The following is a 21,913-nucleotide window of genomic DNA, read 5'->3' on the forward strand; positions in this document are numbered from 1 at the left end:
ACACTTAACTTATTTTAAAAAATAGGTTGAATCCTTGTACTTTGAATTATTTTATAACTCTTGGAAATATTGCTGTCTCCTTTAAGTATGTTAATGATAGTTGTTTGGTCAAACATATTTGGGGATGAAATCCATCCTGCCAACTGAAACACACACACAAGAAACATTGCATATGGAGAACATAAGAACACAAGACTGTTCTATCTAGCTCAGTACCCTTCCAACTGGGGCCAAAGCCAGATCCTTCAGAAGGAATGAACAGAACAGGACAGTTATATTCTGATATGTCCCCTGTTGTCTAGTCCCAGCATCTGGCAGTCAGAGGCTTAGGAACACCCAGAGCATGGGGCTATATCCCAGACCATCTTTGTTAGTAGCCATTGATGGCCCCATGAACTTACCTAATTTTTTTTTTTTGAAAGCATGTTATACCATTGGCCTTCTCAACACATTCCACAAGTTGACTGTGTGGTGTATGAAGTGCTTCCTTAGGTTTGTTTTAAACCTTCTGCCTGATACTTTTATCTCGTAACCCCTAGTTCTTGTGTTACCTGATGGGGTACATAATGCTTCCTTTACTCACTTTCTTCACATAGTAGGGATGTTAAATTTAGATTAACTGGCTAATTGGATAGTTGATGCAATTTGCATTGATTATTCGATTACTCAATAAGCCTCCACCTTTGAAGTGTAGCAACAGCCCCAAGCTTTTTACTCACTCTGAATATGGAAGCTGTTTCATACTCCTAAGCATTTTTGTTGCCCTTTTCTGTACCTTTCCCAAGTTTGTATATCTTTTTTGAGAGGGAGCAATCAGAACAGTAATTCAGTGTGGGAATGAGGGTTCGGTATGCAGAGCTGCAATCAGTATTCAAGGTCTGGGCATACTATGGATTCATATGGTGATGTGAGACTTACTTGTCGTCCTAGCTATTCGTAATGGTTCCTACCATTCTGTTAGGTTTTTTGATTGCCACTGCACATTGAGCACATGTTCAGAGAACTAGCTACAATGACTTCAAAATCTTTCTTGACAGGTCTAAGCTAATTTAGACCTCATCATTTTGTATATATAGTTGAGATTGCTTTCCCGTGTGCGTTACTTTACATTTAGCAATGCTGAATTTCATCTGCCATTTTGCTGTTGGTGAACTATTGTAAATTAAGGAGAAATCAGATTCAGGAGAAGCGTTTAAACACATTCTAAACTTTAATCCTGTGTTAGGTTGACAAGGATGTAAGTATGTGCGTGAGAGAGATAGTTGAATAGAGATGCTTTTTCAAGGGAGGGGGTCTCACGTTAATTGTTTGCAGAGAATAACTGATAGAAGCCTATATCAACATTTGCATGCATTCAGAGGCAAATTCTGCCTTCCATATTTATACTGAATAATCCCTTATTATGCAGTTAGTCAAGTTGATCATGCTTATTAACAGGGCTCGCCGAACCGCAGCGAGCCCCGCTCGCCAGCCACGCTGTTCGGTGATCTGTGCATGCGCAAATCGCCCGAACCCGGCTCTTCCGGGTTACAATCTACTCGCCACGGGCAAGTAGATTGTATTATTTGTCAAGCACTGCTTATTAAGACATGGTTTATTGGGAATAAGGATGGACAAATTGGGCCCTGAATGGGAGTAATTGCAGTTCAAGGCAGCTTTCTCTCCTTTCAACTGACTAAAGCTCTACAGAAAAGATACTAAAACTGTTGTCATGGCACATTTCAGCAAGAAGAAAATTAGTCTCTTCTGTAGCTTCCCCAGCCTTCTTGAGCAGTACATGAAATACTTGCTCTTAACAAATTAAATGTTTCAAAATTGGGTGAATCCTGGACAGTGATTAGCTGATAGAGGCAATAATTAACAAGAGAGTTCAGATGCATTGGTACCTGCCCAGATGGTTTTTAGTATTTCAGCGATGTTTTTTACAACTCTATTTTTTGTTCTATGTAGACACCTCTTTATGTTGTTAACCATGGGGAGACTGGGCCAATTAGATGCAACAGATGCAAAGCCTATATGTGCCCTTTCATGCAGTTTATTGAAGGGGGAAGAAAGTATCAGTGTGGACTGTGCAACTGTGTTAATGATGGTAAGTGATATTTATACATTGCTAGAAAATTTACCCAGCATTGCTTGGGTCCTTAACTCAAATAATTTTTGTTTTTCTTCATTTAAATCATTGGGTTGGGGTAAGGCTGGGGATGAGGGTGTTCTGTATGCAGGCTGCCCTGGGGAGAGAGAACAACCAAGGCCCCCTCTCATCACAGGAGCTTGGGGCCTGATGAGAAGTGCTTGTCTGTGGCTGCTGCAGTGGGCACAGCTGTGGGAGGGATGCATCCCCCATGCTGGGGGACAGACATACAAACAAACTCTCTGAAATATATAGTAGATAGCTGTCTCTTTCTCCACCCCTGCTGGCCCCATAGGGTTTTAGCTGTCTTGGTCCCCATATTTGGCTTCTTGCTGCCCCCAGTAGCCATTCTGCAGCATAACTTTCCCTCCTGACAGACCCCCTCCCTTTCCATTTGGAGAAACAATTTAGTTCAAGGCACATCCCATTGTCTTGGCACAAACAAACTCTGACCTTGCTTTAAGTTATGATAAGAGGAAGCTGCATACCAAATTTAGTGGTCCTAGCTCTTGCCATTTAGAATGAGTTCTTGTACAAACAGACTCACAGACAGACACGCATTTCTAAACTATATAATAATAAGATTTGTATATATTATTCATTCATTAATGCAGGAAACAGCATTCACTGTGATCCAAATCTTCTATTCCTAGTCAGCCTGAATACATCTGAAAACATTTATTGGTCAGATTCTCAACTTTTTCAAATCAGCTTGGTTCTGTTACAGTTGGGAAAACTGCTCTGATTTTCACTGAGGATTGAGCCCTTCTCATCACTAGAAAAGTGAAAAGTTTTCAGGAAATATAATAGAACAGTTTTGAAGAAATAGCGGTAATTATATTTTGTAATGTCTTCAACTGAAATGAAAATAATTAGTGAGATGTACCCAGTAGTATTCCATCAGAATTATTTTTAAATAGTTTACTGAGGAAAAAATACCAAAACCTTCTGGTCAAAACCACTATTAAAAAGAAATCTACTGTAACAAAATATACATGTGCATCATAATGAAATCCAGTCTATAGCTCCATCAAAAATTATCTTTTTAAATATTTTGTCAACACAGGATATGTTTTTGCTCTATTCTAAACTGCTATCTAGAATTTCAAATGAAAATACATTTATTTAAATATGCCGTTAAGTGCTTGTCAAAGAACAAATATTTAGAACAGCGTAGGAGTTTGTGTCCAAACATTTAATGGTTAAATCACCTATTAATCTTACTATGACAAGTCTTGGTTTTCACAGAAGATACCATGCCATATTTGTTCAAGTGTGCTGCATGTGACTCATAAGTAACTGTTCTCTTTCTTTTGGCTGGGTCCCAAGTCCTTGCCAGAACTAGTCTTTCTAGACGTTTGTATCAAGTTGGATTTCCTCAGCAGGATCACAGTGGTATAGTACTTTCCCTAATACAGTAATCTTTTCAACTCTGAAACATGAACCTTTAAAGATTCATGACAACTTTTTTTTTGGCTGGAAGCTCACTCTTTTGGGCAAAGAATAACAGATGGCAAGTTTGCATTGTTTGTTCAATTTAAATTCTCATAAACACATATGGTGTGCATTATAAACAGTGTAAATATTGTCATGTTTGCATGATAATATCACATTAAATCATGCTTTGTACTTCTACAGTGCCTTTCCTTCAAGGGTCTTAAAGCATTTGACATGTCACCTTTAATTGAGCCTCAAAACTCCCCTGCGAGGCAGATAAGCATTATCCCCATTTTAAAATGAGGAAAACTGAGATGCAACACATTTAAGTGAAGGTTATCAGGGAAGTAATTGGTGGAGATGGGACTAGCTAGACCCCAGAGGGTTGCTGTCTGTTCTTGCTCTAAAAATTAGACATGAAATGTTTTTGCCATCCTGCAGTTTAGATGAAATTATTTAATTTTTTTAGGACTCATTTCTTAAGGTTGCCAAGAATCCTGCAGCATAATCTGTCATTTGCTTTTAGTCCTCAAGCCCTGCGCCTCTTCTCTGTAATGGCAGAATGCTCCCGGCACAGTAGAACAGATTCAGTTCTGCTATATAGAAAGCTAAGATTGGTAAACCCTGTTAGAGCTACCTTCTGTGCAGCAGAACTTGTAGGTGGAATGGGACTGGCTGGTGGAGAGGTGCTGCTGCTGAGTCTGACTCCACAGATCCATTGGCTCTTGTCACTGGGACTATATCAGCTTCAGGTTCACCGCAACAAGCCTGAAGTAGCTCTACTGTCCCTGCATCCTGGGAAAGACAGATTCCTTTCTCCCAGCCTATACTATCCCCAGCTGCACAAGAATGAGTGTGAAAGATTCAAGTGTTGTGAGGGGGAAAAACATTTAGTTCTTCAAAGACAGTCAGTGCATGCGCATGATTGACAATATGCACAAAGTACCCTTTAAAAAAAACAGTGCTGTTGTGGCATAAAATCTGTTTCCCAGCTAAGCATTTGCCCTCCCCTGAGAAATGGGAGGCTGCCTTGGTTCAGTTGTGTTTATTAAAAGGAGAAAAATTAGTTTTGCTGTCCTTTGTTTCTTTAGTCCCTCCATTCTTTTTTCAACATCTGGACCACGTTGGCAGAAGAACAGACCACTATGAAAGACCAGAGTTATCTCTCGGATCATATGAATTTGTCGCTACATTGGATTATTGCAGAGTAAGTGTTTCCAGCTTGGAATGTTGTTTATGAATTTATGTCAAAACAAATGGAATCCTTTAAGTATCTAAAACGGAATGAAAGCTTTTCTACTTTGTACCAGAAGCTCTAAAGTCAATGAACATTTTCAAAATTGTAGATAAACTCCCAGAATAATGTACCAAAACTAACCTCCTCCTCCTCCCCCACTAATATGGTTGTTCATGGTTCCTGTTAGACTGACAAAATTCCTAGTAATTCCAAAGGAAGAAGGACCAAAGTCGGGTGTGCACTAATTTTTTTCTCGGGGCTACTTCGGAAATTTTCAAAGTGGCCCTGGGAAGAGGTGGGGCATCAAGCGGGAGAGATGAGGCCAAGATACTTCTGAATTCCCTACCCCCAGACAATGATTGGTCTGGGGGTAAGAGAGTGCCTTTGCCCTCCTCACGTTCTCCCTGGGTGCCTGTGCCCCTGGTATGGGAGGAGGCTTCGTGTGTTCCCCTGCCCCCAGGTTCTAATTGGCCTGGGGGTAGGGGAGCAGCAGGGCCTCCATGGGCTAGATCCACCCACTTGTCGGGCCAAATGATTTTCGTAAGCCTGTTTATATGTTGTAAGTTTGACAAACTCAGCAAGCTGATTAACTGACCTTTTAGTTCACTGGAGGCCTGATCCAAAGATCATTGAATTTGTTGGGAACTTTTTTGTTGACTTCACTGGGATCTGGATCAGGTCTTAGCTCAGAAATGAGCTGAAGTAGGGATATCCATTATAACCACGGTGTTCGACCAGTTCTGAAGCATTAGCCATTATAGTGGTTACTGCTATAACGAACTAGCCACACTCAAATGGCCAAATAGTCACATGTTGATAGTGGCTTGTGTGTTGGGCACCACAGATGTATAATTTAGGACTAAACTGCAGGACTCTCAGCTCGACTAAATGGATGTAGCTTCCATCAGTGTCAACAAAGCTGTCCTGACTTACGGCAGCTAAAGAGCTGCCCCATAAACTTTAAAAAATAAATGTTGTCTATTGAGTGTGCGCTAAAGTATCCTCAAGATGCATGTTATCCAGTCTACAATCTGATCCTTTCTGATGCTTGCATCTTCAGATAATAGTTTGATATGCAAAGCTCTTGTCATAAAGCTTAATTCATTCAAGAGCTCTGATAAATAGCTTTTTGTCAAGAAGCCTCCTATTTTAACTGTCTTCTCACAAAAGTGGGTATTCATGTGGATTTGTATCAAGTTTTTATTTTAAAATAAAACTGTTAGAAATATAAAGTCTCTCTGAAAGTATTAAGCTATGGTCTCTTGGGAACCTGACAGAGTCATTTTATCTTTTTTTATCTTTTTTTTTTTTTTTTTTAAACTTTGGTCTGAGTCAGTAAAGTTTATTTCTTTTCTAAATCTTAGACCAAACTGAAGGATCACTTCCTTTGCGCTTATCAAATGATGAGGATGAACAGCAAAAGAAAATGTTAATAAATAACAGCTGTTTTATATTATTGCTATTCTATTAGGTGGAGATGGCAAAAGCACAACATTTCATTTCTCTCATATAGATGTCAGAAATTAGCCAAGATCTTTTTATAAACTGCTGTGGGATTTATAAAAGTACATTTGATTTTTTTAAGTGGGATCCAAATACTAAAATCAAAACAGCTTGTAAAAACGTGACCTGATTTTCCTCCCTGTAGAACTCCTGCCTTACAATAGTGTACGTGAAGGGAAAATGAGGGCCATAATTTTAAGTTTAGGGTAAATATATGGGGGATGTGAATGTTATAATTAAGGGGCTAGGTAATGAGAAAATGGAGTTTATCATGTAGTATGGATTTGTGTTTCCACTATGACTCACATGACTGGAACTATTTATCTGATGGCATACATTGGAACAGCATACATTGATGGGCTTTGGGCTATTTCCTAGTAGATGGGTGTCCACCTGATAAAAACAAGCACACAAAAACATCTTCGCACTAGACTGTAAGTAATGGTTATTGCTAGTTTTAGTAGGGAAGCTAAAGACTGAATAGTCATGGAAAATGAACTATTTTGTCTCCCCTAGCAGGGCCTTCAGAACAAAGCCAGAGAACATTTAGTGAAACGTTAAGCCAGGGCTACACTGCAAAGGTTTGTTGCTTTGTTTGTAGCTATGTCAGTGGTATGAAAGAAAACATATCCCCAACCAATATACTCATGCTGGTGAAGCCCCCAGGTGGACAAAATAATTCTGGTGGAAGAGTGCTTCTATTGGCTTACCCAGTTTGTTTGGGGGAAGTGGTTTAGCTACACTGATAATGCCTTCACTTGGCATGCATTATGTCTACACTAGGGAATTCTGCTAGAACAGCTGAACCAGCAATCACATTTGTAGTATGTGTCATGGCTCCTTCCCCACTCTGGCATGATAAATGCAGAAGTGGGGGCCAGCGAGTGTACCCCAAAGCCTTATCTACCAGGCTTTGGTATAAAACTTCCCCCCAAGATCTTAAAAACCTAGATCTGGGGAATAAAACTTCCGCTGCCACCACCCAAATGTTGATAAAGAAATCAGGGGAAAGATCATTTGGGAAATCTTACCCCTAAAATAAAAATCAAGGCACACAATTAACCACTGCCAGGTTAATAAAAAGAAAAGAAAGAACTTTTATTATTACAACAATATTCCTGTTGCAACCATAATAACTAGATAGGGAGGTAACAAAATATACTCATGGAGAAACTCCATGGGCCTAGAACTTAGTTACAAAGAAAAGCCAAAACATCTTTTAAACAGTGCCAGATCTCAGATCCCATACCCAATCCTTAAAACAATAAAACCTAACGAAACTGCCTAAACTTTACCCTACTTACAGAAAATGAAGAATGGTGTCTTGGAGAGAGAGAGAGAGAGAGAGAGAGAGACATGCTTGTCCCTCTCTGTAGTTGCAGAGAACTCTCTGAGACAAAAAAGGAGAAAGGAAAAAAAACCCAAATTCCTTTGTCCCAGTTTGAAAAGTCCCACCTACATTCTTATTGGTCTCTCCACCTGGCTAGGTGTAGTTAACCCCTTAATCCCCAGGCTGCTGGCTAACCCTCATAATCATGACAGTATGGATAAAAGGTTAGATAAGATTGCATTGCTGCTGCCCAGGCTGTCTTTGATTTGTAAATAAAGCACTTCACTGTCTAGGTTGCTCAAACTAGTGTATTTCATTGAACGTTAAACTCTTAAAACCTTAAAACCTCCTTCACCAAAAAAGGACAGTCCTCCAGTGAAGTAGACTGCATCATGGAATGAGCCACCCACATACTCTGAGAGAACCTGCTTCAGTCTGGCAATAAAACTCCCTCTGATTATACAACCTTAGTTGTTACCTTACCTTACATAGGTTGCAGCATGGTATAACTGAACAGGCCTTCAGACAATCCCCTAACCTCTCCAAGTTCATTGTCAGAAGCAGGCCTCCCACAGACCAGCACACACTTGCACTTAGCTGCAGCAGACTTTGCCAGAACAATTGATGCAAAAGCTGAAGACACTTCCCCATTCCTATAATGATAAACCCACTTCAGTAAAGACACACCTTTTGTGGTTCCTACACACGGTTATCAGAGCATGTGGTATCCCCACTCAAGGCCCCCAAAACAGCTAAGAGGGTGAAACAGACAATCACTACACACTCTTCCATGAACTGAGAAAAAAGATAGGGCAAAACCAATACGTTGCATGGTTCGCAAAACGGTCGCTCCATATCTGACCTCATAGTCTTCATCCTCAAAAGGAAACTTGTACCACATCTTCACAAGATGGGCCTGGAAACTTAAATTCCTAACTTTGCTAGACATTAAAAATCTTGGCCTGAATAGGGAATAGATTTAAGGCTTATTACAACAACCTGTAACCCACTAACAAACCTTCTCCCACCATCACCGCTACTACCTTTTTTTTTCTTTTCTTCCTTCCTTTCTGGGAAGACTAAAGAGGTGTTAATGGACCACTCCACTTTGAATGGCGTCTTGAAATATGTGTTATCTACTTATGCTAAATAATCTGTTCCATTTGCAGTATGTTTCCCAGACCCAAAGAAAAGCTAGGTGTAAGCTTGAAACTTGTTTCTCTCACCATAAGAATGATATTACTCATCTACTTTTTAACAACTTTATAAATGCATGCTATACACAGAAACTTTTGGTGTAGTTTAGTATAGTATGTTCATTATTTGTTACAGTACAAACAAGAAACAACATGGAAGCAGTTTTACCCAAAAGAATCAGTCCCAATCCAACATGTTGATAGCTTTTGTTTACGTATAAATGATGTGAACTTATGCTTTATTTATCTTATATAAAATCAGCTTTTTCCTAAAAGTACAGAGGGCCTTTCATTGGTTCCAAATTCAGCTGTTGTCAAAATTTGTTAGAGCACAAAACATACACTTTAACCGGCAGTGAAGAAGTATGTGTTGGCAAATTAGTATTGCAGGTGATTGAGCTGTTTTGTTTAATTCTGATTGTTCTTATAAATTATCAGTGTTTTGGTGAAAATGATGATGAAAATTGAAAAAATTATTATAGTGCAATGCTATTACACAAATGTAAATGGAAAGGAAAAATAAAAGGGGTTTAAGAGCCAGACATGTAAAAATATTTGAAAATTTCCAGAAAACTTTCCATATTTGTCTTCATCTGATATAAAACGTCAAGGTGAAGTTGTTTGCCAGCAGGAAGCTATTGCCCTGTAATAAAGTTTTATTCAAGAGATGGTGTTTTTCAAAAATTAGGTCATCATTTTTAGGTTAGTTTGTGAAGGTGTCAGCCATCAAATAATCGATTGCCTGATTGAGCAGTCTGTAGATTTTATTGATTGTAGCATATCTCTTTTTCTAGTTTTGCTCTGTGTATGTGGCTGATGATTGTGCCTTTTTTATAGAACAACAAGCCTCCAAACCCACCAGCCTATATCTTCATGATTGATGTGTCATATAGTAACATAAAGAGTGGCCTTGTTAAACTCATATGTAATGAGCTGAAGACTGTGCTGGATACACTTCCAAGGTAAAGAGATCAGTGTTTTTGTACAATTTTCTACATCTCAGCAACTCACTTGTTGACACCCCGCCCCCGCCCCAACGCTGCAGAAAGTATCAAAATTCTGATAAAAGTTTTAGGAGAGTATTTGACAGACAACACTAGACTACATATTTAACACAGTTGATGGTTTTAAAATAGATTGGCAATAACACTTGCTTAACTTGTGATGAGTAAAAAGTGGTTGTGTAAGGTCAAGATTTGGTTGGTTTTTATGGTTTTACAATTTTTTCCCCCTGGTAACACTGAGCAATAGCAGTACTGTCAATTGAATGCCAGTAAACTTTGGGAGTTTTCTTTGTGTCTATTTACTTCTTAAAGTCATTTCATTCATTGAAATCTGTTTTAGTCAAAAACAACACACACAGAATCTCTACCCTCTCAGAACTGACAGAACTAAAAATTCAAACCTGTTTTAAAAGATATAGCACTACTTTTCTTTAATACCTCTTTTTTTATTAGCAAACATTTCAAGCCCACCATTTGAGTTCTCATGCCAGCACCTCTGTTTAGTAAATATTTCTGTATAGTGCACTTTTGAGGAATATTTTTTTCCCAAGCTGCAAAAAAAGACTTTATATGTTGTTGAAAAGAATATCATAGACACAAGTTTGGTATCACTTGTAAAGCTTCTAATGTGGAAAGCCTTTTACCAGAACAGGTCTTGGCCTGAAAATGTTGAAGAATATACATGTCATAATAAAAAGCACTTAACACAGCAGGGATTGTGAGCAGACTTGAATAAAGACTGTTAAGAAAAATTATCTATCGTGAAAACATTAATACAAAGTACATGTACAGTACGAAGAAGACACAATTCCTGTCACCAACAGAGTTTTGTATAGTCATAAAGGCCTGTCCTAACTAATCTCAGTGCAAAATCAGATCCTAAATTCTGTAATTAGATTAAAAAAGGAAACACAGGCTCTTAATTTTTCTTCAAAAATTGTTTTGTTGCTGTTGAATACTTTTTAGCTCCTTTAAGGGAAATAGTATTAACATTATCCATATAAGGCAGTCTAACAAAATATGCGGTGTTTTTTTCCTTCATTCCATGGCACAGATTTCCCTCTGCTGCAGTAGATAAGTTTTGCAAGAAAATGAGATGAAATTACAGTAAGCATCGCCTCCTCAGTAAAATTATCAATATAAGCATTTCTGAGATGCTAAAGGACTTGCCTTTATTGTAATGAAAGGGGATTGCTGTTATCCTGTGATGGCATGTGCAAGGCCTAAGCTGAGTCTGGCAGACAGGGAAATAACTCTGTGCCCATTAGGGATGTAATAGTGTAGTCAATTAATTGATAAGCAAAAGCCTATAGGTTAATGCTATAGACTACACACATCCCCTCTCCCTCTGCCCACCTGTCAGTGAATTTTTTAGCAAGCTGGCCAGCAGCCCAGCTTACTTCGGGCTCGTGCCAGTTCCGGGACCTACCCCAATCATGACTAGTGTGGGGAAAAAAATGAAGAAGGAAATGTTATTTACTTATTCCCACAATATAAGAACTCGGGGTCATCAAATGAAATTAATAGGCAGCCGGTTTAAAACAAACAAAAGGAAGTTTTTCTTCACTCAGCGCATAGTCAACCTATGGAACTCCTTGCCAGAGGATGTGGTGAAGGCTAGGACTTTAACAGGGTTTAAAAAAGAGCTAGATAGATTCATGGAGGTTAGGTCTATCAATGGCCACTAGCCAGGATGCGTAGGAATGGTATCCCTAGCCTTTATCGGGAAATGGGTAGGGATGACATCAGGATTACTTATTGTGTTCCCTCACTCTGGGGCATCTGGTATTGGCCACCGTTGGCAGATAGGATACTGCGTTAGATGGACTGCTGGTCTGACTCAGTATGGCTATTCTTATGTTCTTATCCTGCTGCTGCTCTGCATTAAAAGTGTATTAGGAGCCATGCGGGCAGGTAGCTCGGTTCAGTTTTAGCTCATGCCAGGTCTGGGAACTGAGCCCCTCACCTGGACAGGGGCTGCTGCCACCCTGTGCCTCTGGATCAGAGGCAGCAGCACGGGGCGACAGGCAGCCAGTCCATGATAGGAGCTCGTTTTTAAACTGTCTCCCCTCGCGGACCAGCTTGTGCCTGCCAGCCCCCGCTTCTGCCTCTGGCTATGTTTACACTGTAGAGCTTTTCCGGGATACAAAATATTTCGGAAAAGCAGACGTGTCTTTTTGGCATCCCTGTAAACCTCGTTCTATGAGGAAGAAACGATGTTCTGAAAGTGGGGGTTTTTTTTCTGACATTTGGCCCTGTGTAGATGGGCCAAATGTCAGAAAAGCCTCTTTTGGAAGAAAAGCAGAAAAAGATATGCAATTTGTGGTTTGCAATTTGCATATCATTTTCTGACTTTTCCCCGCAGTGTAGAATTAGCCTCTGATACAGGAGTAGCAGGGGGTCCTTGGGAGCTATAGAATAATTGACTAATCGAAGAATTCAAGAGGTTAATCGACTATTCAGTTAACTGATATTTAACATCCCTAGTGCCCATGCCTCTGGCAACGTATCCCTTGGGGACAAGGTTTGGTTGTCTCCTCAGCGCAATTGACACTAAGATCTTATGCCAGGCAGTCCTATGGAAATGGCTCACTGATAGGCAGTAGGGATATAAAATCCTGTTTAATCAGTTAACTGCTTAATGGGGGCGGGTGGGGACTGCTCTGGCCAACTTGGAGCACTCTGTGCTCCTGGCCAGGCCTCCAGTAGGCTCCTCCGGGCTGGAGCAGTCGCTTGCTTGCATTGGGCAGGGGAGCTGCTCCAGCCTCTGCCAGTTAATCGTCCATAATATTAATTTTCACTCCCCTAATAAGCAGGAGAAAGGGCAAGTGCAGACTGCAGTTGGTAAGGAGTGAGGACAGATCATCAAAGGCTCCTAAATGTCCTTGAAGGATCTGGGGCTAGGTCAGGAGAGGGCAAAAGAGCCTCCGCAGGCTGAATCTGGCCCACCAAGCGAGTTGATCCAGCCTATGGAGGCTCTGCCACTCTCTCACCCCCAGGCAAATCAGTGCCTGGGGCAGAGGGAAGTGCGCAGAGTCTCCTCTTGCCCTGCAAGGAGTGTGCGGTGCTTAGAAGCATCACCCATCCTGGCAGGGCAGGAGGAGACTTTGCACTCTTCTCCCTCCCTCCCCCCCGACCACAAGCCCTGATTGGCCGTGGGTTGGGGTAGCACGCAAAGCCTCCTCCTGCCCTGCGAGGGACGTGGTGCTTCTAAGCACTGCACGGGGCAGGGTGGGAAGAGACTTTGTGTGCTTTCCCTGCCCTGAAGCCAATTTGGGCTTGGGGGGTGGGGCAAGTGCATGAAGTCTCCTTCTGCCCTGCAAGGGGCTCGGCAGTAAAGTCAACTGCCAGCTGCTGCTCAGCTGGAGCTCCCTTGCAGGGCGGGGGCAGGGAGCCAGAGACTTCACTTGCTCCACCTCCCCAAGCTCTGATTTATCTGGGGCAGCAGGGAGGAGCACATAATGTCTTCTCTCACTGCCAGGGGCATTGTTCAGAGCAGCTGGCAGTTCTCTCTGGAAGGGGGACTTTGAGTGCTCCCTCACTCCAGACCAGTCAGGGTCTGTGGGTGTGCAAGTATGGAAGTGTCCTGCCCTGCCCTTCTGCCTGAGGCTCTACCCCTTCTGGGGTGGCCATAGGCCACTTCAAAAATTTCTGAAGTTACCCCCAGTCAAAAATTATTACCAACCCCCGGGCTAGGTTATGCCAAGTCTCAGAAAAGTCATTAGAGTTTTCTAAAGCCTTTTCTTGGCCTGTTTTTCCCCTATTTGCTTAAAACTGTGTGGCTAAAATGTTTAAATTTAGTTGCCAGTCTCAAAAACGCGTATTTAGGCACTGATGTCTCTGGGACTCGTGGGTGCCCAATGCCTTTCAAAATCAGACTCTGAAAATTAGGTATTAAAATTAGGTATCAAAATCCATGGCTTAGGTGGACTGCCTTAAAACTATTTTAAAATATAAAATTAATTAAAATTAAAATTAGGAATTAAACTCCGAACAGTAAAGCGCTAAAGAAAACTGTGTCCTGTGTGAGCCCTGTTAGCTCATGCTGCCTGCTTCCACATCCATGACTAATCATTAGTATTATGAGAGAAGAAACTGCAAAATTCACAGTTGAAGTGATAGTTGAAGTGTGTCCTCTTATAGAACTGCCCAAGAGGCATGTTGCTTTAGGGTGTTTTGATTAGCTAAATGCGTGCATCTCTTTTCAACACAGTAAAGGAACATTTAATTGCAGATTGTTATCAATTCCTTGGCCTCAGTGAGATATTGAATGTTGGAAAAGCCTTCCTGGTGGTTACATCAGTAACACAATAATAGTGTCTGAGTGGCAGGGGAGAATTAAAACCTTCCCTTTGGATGTGATTCATTTATCTAGGTGCAGTTTGTGAAGTTATTCCAAATATGTCATAATGTAGCACAGGAAATATAGGCCATTGATTCATTTTTGATCAAAGTAATCCTTTTATGGTCCAGCTGTGTTCCCATGAGCCAAGAACGGCAGATTAATTCTTGTGTTCATGTAGAACATTACAGATTGCGGACAAGAAAAATGAGTGTTTTTACATTTTAAGTTAACCCTGTGAATCACCACGGGTGAGTGATTTTTAGCATTATCTTGAAAACAGCTAAGTCTGATAGGAAATACCATGTCTTCTATGTAGCTATTTTCTCTTTATTGCTTGACCCTCAACAAAGTAGAAATTGTAATAAAATCCTGTTTTTATTTCATCTTCTCCCACTGCATTTGAGTACTGGATGTCCAGAGTTATAAGCAGGGGCTCAGCCAAAGGTTAGCTTATGGGCGATGGTTTCTGCTGGGATGACTCCACTGAAATCAGTGGGGTTATGCCAGCAGAAAAAAATGCATAATGGTCCACTTGGAGTAGCAGCTGATTTGCAAAGAAAATATTTCTGTAGTAAGATAAGAGGGCATTTTATTTAAACACTGTCATTTTTACAGTTGTTCCAGGCATAGTGTTATTTATGTTATTTTATGACTAGACTTGAAGACTTAACTTGGCATTGTTCGGGCCCAGCCCGACACAGGGGAGTGGGTGGGGGAGACACATGGAGGCCTCCCAGTGGCACTCCCTGGGCCTGGATGTGAAGCGGAGTGGGGGGAGACAGGGCTGCACTGTCTGGCCCTGGTGCTGCTTTGAGAGGGGACATGGCAGCGGGGCCAGACAGTGCAGCCCTGTCTCTCCCTACTCCCTTTCACATCCAGGCCCAGGGAGCAATGGGGCCAAGAACTGTGGGAGAGGGGTTTGGAGTAGGTGGCCACTTACCTGAGCCGGTGCCAGCAAGATGGTGAGCCCCGGCTCCTGCCGGCCATTTCCTTCCTTGTGCAGCAGCCTCCAGTGGTCACTATGCAGTACAGTTATCCCCTGCGCTCGCTGCCCCCAGTGGTGACTACAGTATCACATCCCTCCGATCACCCTTTCTATGTCATGGAAAACAGTTGAATTCCAGGCACATCCCGTTTTCCTGGCACAACCAAACCCGACTTGGCTTTAAGTTAGGGTAAGAGGAAGTGCTTACCAAATTTCCTCAGTTTTTCTAAAAATAGTCAACTGTGGACAACCAGGATCAAATCCTGACTCTGAGTGGCCGATGACTCTGCTGCCGGGGAGGCTAGCCCCCATTCCCTCCCATGTGACCCCCTCTTTGACCCCCCCGCCCCTGCAGGAGCCCAAAGGACACCTACTGGTGCCCATGACCCCAGCACTGCTCATCTGGGGGCAGGGAGGCAAAGCCCAGCCATAGTGTGCCACATCTTCAGCACCCACTTAGCTCCTGGATGGTGCGGCCACTGCACCCAAAACCCCTGGGCTCTGGGCACCAGAACACTGGGCAGGCAATGCAGCCAACCCCGACTCCCTGTAAGAAACACACTGTCCTGGGGGATGGGCAGGCTCCCCCTGCTTATAATGCCTGGCACCCATGCTGTTCTATTAATATTGTATTAAACCATAAATGAGCCAGATTCCGGTTACGTGTCTGTCAGTGTCCTGCTGAGAACGAAGACCTTGGCATGAACTGGTAATTAGTCTGCCAACATCTACTTAAGGAGAGGTTTTTGGCTTATATAAATGAGATAAAATGTATTTGTGAGATATTGATATATATCAATCAAAGTTTCTGTAATCTATGATCTCATTGTAATCTGTGCTTTCAAAACAGACCCGACCTAGAGGCAATACTTGTTCAGTGTGGAAAGGGATATGCAAGCATATACACACACATTTTACTTTACATTTCATGTTAAAATTAATCCACAATATCAGACCAGCACAGATGAAAGTTTGAGTCTGGAAGTGGGGGATTTTACTTGTTTCTCATGGAAAGCCTTAAAACAACTCAGGCTTGCTTGAAAGTTCCATGAATCTTTCAGTGTTCCTGAGGCCTAACAACCGCAACATGTTTGGCAGCATGGGTCCATAGTGCTGAATGTCCATTGCCACATTGTATGGCTTGATTTCAGGCATTTAAAAGCTCCACAAAGTTATTACTGATCTGGTACAGCCAGATTCATCATGGCTGACCAGAAGGCCGCCACTTGTCCATGGCAGGGCAGTGTTTCCTCCTGACTTAAGTCCTGACCTCAGGGCTCAGTGTGCAGGCACTTAATCTCTGAGGCAGACTGTATGACCAACAAGTTCCAGCTGGTATCAATCCTCTCAAGGCCAGTTCACAATTATACATACCTATTACTGATAACATTCAAACCATCAAAAATGCCCATCAGTGGCTGTTCACAATGTATGTGAAATGCCTCCAGTCTTCTGCCGTCTTGTCTAAGCAACCGGACAAGAGAGTGAGGGTAGCTGTGAGCCTGGCCCATTTAACCTCAACAGATGAGGGAGCAGCAATCCCACAGCTATTAGGCTATGTCTAGACACATGGCTCTGTCGACGGAGCCATGTAAATTAGTTTACTCGGCATAGTCAAAGAAGCGGGGATTTAAGTAATCCCCGCTTCATTAAAATAAACATGGCCGCCGCGCTGTTCTGACGATCAGCTGGTCTGGCACAGTGCGGCCATCTAGACAAAGGAAGCCTTTGTCAACTGCTCCGGTAAACCTCATTTCACGAGGCATACCTGAGTGGTCGACAAAGGCTTTCTTTGTCTAGACGGCTGCACTGTGCGGATGGCTGAATTAGGAATTGAACCTTGGTAATTCCAAGGGCTTCTTTTTAAGTAACGTTTATTGTGTTTTTATGAGGGAAAAGAATCAGACACATTTTCTGACCAGCATTAGTAATAATATTGCTGCCCAGGGAGCTGTAGAGGCACTGTCTTAATTAGAATAAAGGCTGAACCTATTTGCAAAGTTCCTGCAAGAAGAATAGCTGTGGGATATGCAGTATGGCAGTCCCCTATCCATTGTTGACCTGACAGGAGCAAACATAGCCAGAAACAAGCAATATTGAACAACTTATACCAGCAATGGGGAACCTTTTTTTGATCAAGAGCCACTGACCCACAGAAAAATCAGTTGAGGACCATACACAAGCAAAACCAAACCAAATAAACTCCCTCACAACTCACTTGCTCCTAGTGCTCCCAAGATGGGAAGCAAACAACAAAACCTCCCCTCACTTGAACTTAACTGGGCACCAGCTTTTCAGGGGACATCAAGGCCCAAAGACTTGTCACAGCACATCTGATTAGTTAGTTTCTTTAAATCCTAACAAAGTTTATATTAATTAATTTAATTAGATTTTATTAACTGGCACTGAAGCTAAGATTGGGACATTTCATCTTGATGATGATTGTTCTACGGATGTTATCTGACAGCATCCTTGCAATTCAAAGAACATTTTATGGTTGCGAAGTACATGTTTCAAAATTATTTCCAGTTCTGTTTTGTATTTTTCTCACAGAGAAGAGCAAGAAGAGACATCGGCTATTCGAGTTGGCTTTGTCACTTATAACAAGGTTCTTCATTTCTTTAACATAAAAAGCAACTTAGCACAACCTCAGATGATGGTAGTATCGGATGTTGGAGAAGTCTTTGTTCCTTTGCTGGATGGTTTTCTTGTCAACTTTCAGGAATCACGATCAGTTGTGAACAAGTAAAGAACTAATGTTTCATATTTGTATATGAATTGAATACTCTTTATTATGACTTATAGCAAATCATGATCCTTTCTAAAAATCAGCCAGAAATCTTGGATTTTGATGATTAGCTTGAATAAATGTAATTATTATATTCTGTATTTGTTTTTATCTGAAAGTGTTAGAGGTGAGCATGCATTTAGAAAGCCGTAACCTATTTTTCCTGTTCCAAAACACAGAAAATGGCTATTGGCTAGACTTCTTAAAGTTGAGATTGAAGGCAAAATTAACCCCCTATATGGGACAGAAGAAGAATTGGAGAAGAGTTTTGAGCATTGTTTAGTATACTACATGCATTTCACTCCACTGACATGCATGCTACAAGCCGGCCATATTTTTATTTGTGTCGTGTGTGACTTGATAATAGTCAGTTTTATCATTACATTTTTAACTGTAAATTGTAAAATTTAAAATTCTGACAGCTTTATAGTGCTTCTGTTATAAAATTTGTGTTATAAAATTGTGAAAAATTTGTGTTATAAAAAATTCCTTTGATTTTTATTTTCATGGGAAGCAAGTTCTTGTGTGACAGAGACTGGTATATTGCAGATTTTGAGGTATTAACACAAGTATTCTAACCAGCTGAAACACTGATCCTTTTTCTCTCTCATAGTTTGTTGGACCAGATTCCAGAGATGTTTGCAGACACTAATGAGAGTGAGACTGTCTTTGCTCCTGTTATCCAGGCTGGCATGGAAGCACTAAAGGTTAGGATGTTCCTCTCTGTGTGAGAACAAAGTCTTTATTCGGATAAGCTATGAAAATTCAGTTTGCTAATAATTATGCCAAATTCTCCCATAAATTACAGCAGGAAACCAGATGAAATCACTGATAGTTTCCAGAACTTAGATTCCATTGTTGACCAGGACAAGCAAGTGAATGACTGACAAGACATCTGGGATGAATTTCAAGAACAGACCACAGCTTTATTAATTATACTTTGGGGAGGGAAATTATATTTCCCACCTTGGTTCTCATGTATCCGGTATTTAAATGGGTCCAGTGAAAATTAGAAGACTTTTACCACAAACCAAACAACTCAGGTAGACCCATCCCAGTGTATCTTGAGGACTCAGCTCAGTTTTGAGACTCCCTCACCTATCCTATAAGGGTGGTGGAGTAACCCACAGGGCTGGGTGTGGGGAACGTCTGTCCACATAATCTTCAGATTCCTCCTCTCTGAGCACTAGGTCCGAATGCCCATTCTCAAGGCTCATTTAGCTCTGGGCGCTGGCCCTGTTAGCTTTTACCCACACTGGACAACAGCTGAAAGTTGTGATGAGTCACAGTGTGAGATGAACCATGAATCCCACTGTTTCTAACTCAGATGTGCCATCAGGAGGCTGCAAGAAAGGTGAACAGAAACAGCCCACTGAACTACAAGCCAGTTTGGCCTAGTGAAAAACAAAATCCTTCCTGATCTGTAAAACAAGCAAACAGTTAGTCCATAATGAGAAGAGGCAGAACGATAAATAAAGGGAGAGGGGGCAGGGCAGCTAACGGGAGAGTTTTGAACAAGAGGCTTTGGAAAAGCCTGGGCTTAGCTTAAATAGATGGTTTCAGGGAACACTGCAGCCAGTGAGCTGGCCTTGCCTCTTTTACCCTGCTGGTAGCTAAGCAGAGAATCCCTGCCTTCCCTCTCTACCAGTGTTCCCGCTAAGCTGGGCTGCAGCACAACTTCACAGATGATTAATCAGCCCCACCCAATCATCTATGTGCACTGAGCCCTGAGCCTCTGACTAGGGGAGGCTGATTAATCACCTGTGAAGCTGTGCTGTTGCCACCTTAGAGGAAACACTGCTCCCTACCTCACCTGTGGTGGACATCTCTGATTCCCTGCTGGCCAATCTGACCACCTCCCCAGCTAAAGAGGGTATTCTAGCAGCACGTTGGAGCCACTCTACTGAAGTTTGTGTCAGTGTTTCCATTTTAATATCTGTTATCCAGTTTTTACTCACTGAGACACAAATGCTGACCCTAGCACTCAATCTCATAGACTGAATGCTTGGGATGAGAAAGGGATCAGGTGGTGAAGCAGCTGTTGGTGGTTATTTAACCTCAGTAACTTAAATAATATGCACTGGGCACTTAGCCCCCTTACCTTTGTATATACAGGAAATAAGAAGAATCAGTGCTGCAGTGGGACCTTCAGCCCTGCCCTGACTCCAGCCCCAAACTTACTCTTCTTTGTATACTGAACTGCATTAGTTCCACTTAACAGGACACTGCCAGGGCTGTGCAGGACAGAGCCAGATTTTCCCCTTAGTGAACAGCTAAAGGTGAAGTACACTGGACTCGGTGCATCTTCAATGTTTTCCCATGTGCCTAGTGCTAACATTTGGCAATTAAAAGAAAGCCACCAGGCTGTGCTGTAGCTTTTGCAGGAACAAAGCAGCACCAGTGAGATCAGTCTGATTATTTGTGAAACATTTTATCAAAAAAGCACAAACCTCCAGTTGACACCTTGTTGCGCTAAAAAAGAAGATTGTTTCCTAAGCCTTCTTGAGCTATTAATTTAATAGCTTCTTTCATCACAGTGCTTGTGTGTGCATAAGATTCATTCATTTAATCTATTCTCTCAGGTCCTTTTTCTAACTGTATTTACTTTGGGTTTTTAAAGAGTGAAATTGCCAGTCAGAACTATATAAGTTGTAACGTCCTCCGATGTTTGCAGAAAAAAAGTGAAATAGTCCTGATATTAACCTGTGAAGAAGTTACTGAACAGTAACCGCTCTTCATAAGGATTGTTAATGTATACAATGAACATTCTATGGGCATATTAACAAGAGAACAAATCCAGTCTGGAAGGAAAAAAACAGATTAAATTCCTGCTGGTGGAGATAAATTATAGCCCAAAACGTATTTTAAAACTGCCTAGCATATTTTCATTTCACAGCAGCTTTAACCAAAAGCAACTCTAAAAAACTTAAAAAAACCCAACAAATATTATTTAATCAGAAAGTACTTTTACTTTAGAAGCTTCAGAGGGGTGGGCAAGTTAGTCTGCAACAGGAACAACTTAAAAAAAAAACAAATAGTCTAGTAGAACCTTAAAGACTAACAAAACATGTAGATGGTATCATGAGCTTTCGTGGGCACAACCCACTTTTTCAGATGGGGGGGGAGGAGTGTGAGAAGTCCAGATCCAAGAATAAATAAGGGAAGGAGAGATGGAGGGGGAGAAGGGGAAAAAAAGAGAGACAGTAAGTAGATAGTTCAAATAGTTACAAGAGGCTGATAAGAACCATTAGCACCTTCATTGTTTGTTTGTGGAAGATAATGGTTTATACCATTTGCAAAAGAATTAAACTTGTGAATGAAGTTAAGTTCCAACTGTCTCTGTGTATTTCACTTGTGGAATTGGTCTGAAACAAAAGGTGACTTGGAGATCCATTGATGAGTGTCCAGGAAGATTAAACAACTGGTCTGGTAGCACTTTATAGACTAACAAAACATGTAGATGGTATCATGAGCTTTCGTGGGCACAGCCCACTTCTTCAGGTGACCGGAGTGTTCTCCAAGTGGTTTTTGTGTATTGTCTTTTTGGATATCTGATTTGTGTCCATTAATTCTTTCCCATAGAGACTCTTTTTTTTTTTTCTTCCTCCCCTCCTTTTTCCCAATTCTTCCCCCCTTCCCATTTATTCTTGGATCTGGGTTGTGCCCACAAAAACATCTAAATGTTTTTTGTTAGTTTTTAAGGTGCGATTAGACTATTGGTTGGTTTTTAAGTTTTTCCTGTTACAGACTAATTCGGCTACCCCTCTGAAGCTTCTAAAGTAAAAGTACTTTCTGATTAAATAATGTGATAAATATGAATGTGATAAATAAGGCGCTGGCTTTAGCTTCAATAAAAGATGTTTTGTTTTAAAATAAACTTAAAAAATACTACATAAATTTCCTTGAACAGTCCTGTCTGAAATTGAAGCCTCACAGAAATAATTGGGACTTTTGTCA

The 21,913-nt window shown here is 41.3% G+C and overlaps 1 protein-coding gene across 1 annotated transcript in view; it reads left to right on the plus strand.

Annotated features, from left to right (window-relative positions):
- SEC24D (SEC24 homolog D, COPII component) overlaps positions 1-21,913 on the plus strand; it is a 97,221-nt gene that overhangs the window by 52,974 nt on the left and 22,334 nt on the right. Inside the window, exons 9-13 of the mRNA XM_006112609.3 lie at positions 1,951-2,089; positions 4,660-4,775; positions 9,672-9,796; positions 17,722-17,913; positions 18,570-18,663. Of these exons, the coding sequence (XP_006112671.3) occupies positions 1,951-2,089; positions 4,660-4,775; positions 9,672-9,796; positions 17,722-17,913; positions 18,570-18,663 (666 nt within the window). The remainder of the gene's footprint in view (positions 1-1,950; positions 2,090-4,659; positions 4,776-9,671; positions 9,797-17,721; positions 17,914-18,569; positions 18,664-21,913) is intronic.

The sequence above is a fragment of the Pelodiscus sinensis genome, chromosome 4 (genome assembly GCF_052426305.1).
Source record: "Pelodiscus sinensis isolate ZL-2025 chromosome 4, ASM5242630v1, whole genome shotgun sequence".
NCBI classification, from domain to species: domain Eukaryota; kingdom Metazoa; phylum Chordata; order Testudines; family Trionychidae; genus Pelodiscus; species Pelodiscus sinensis.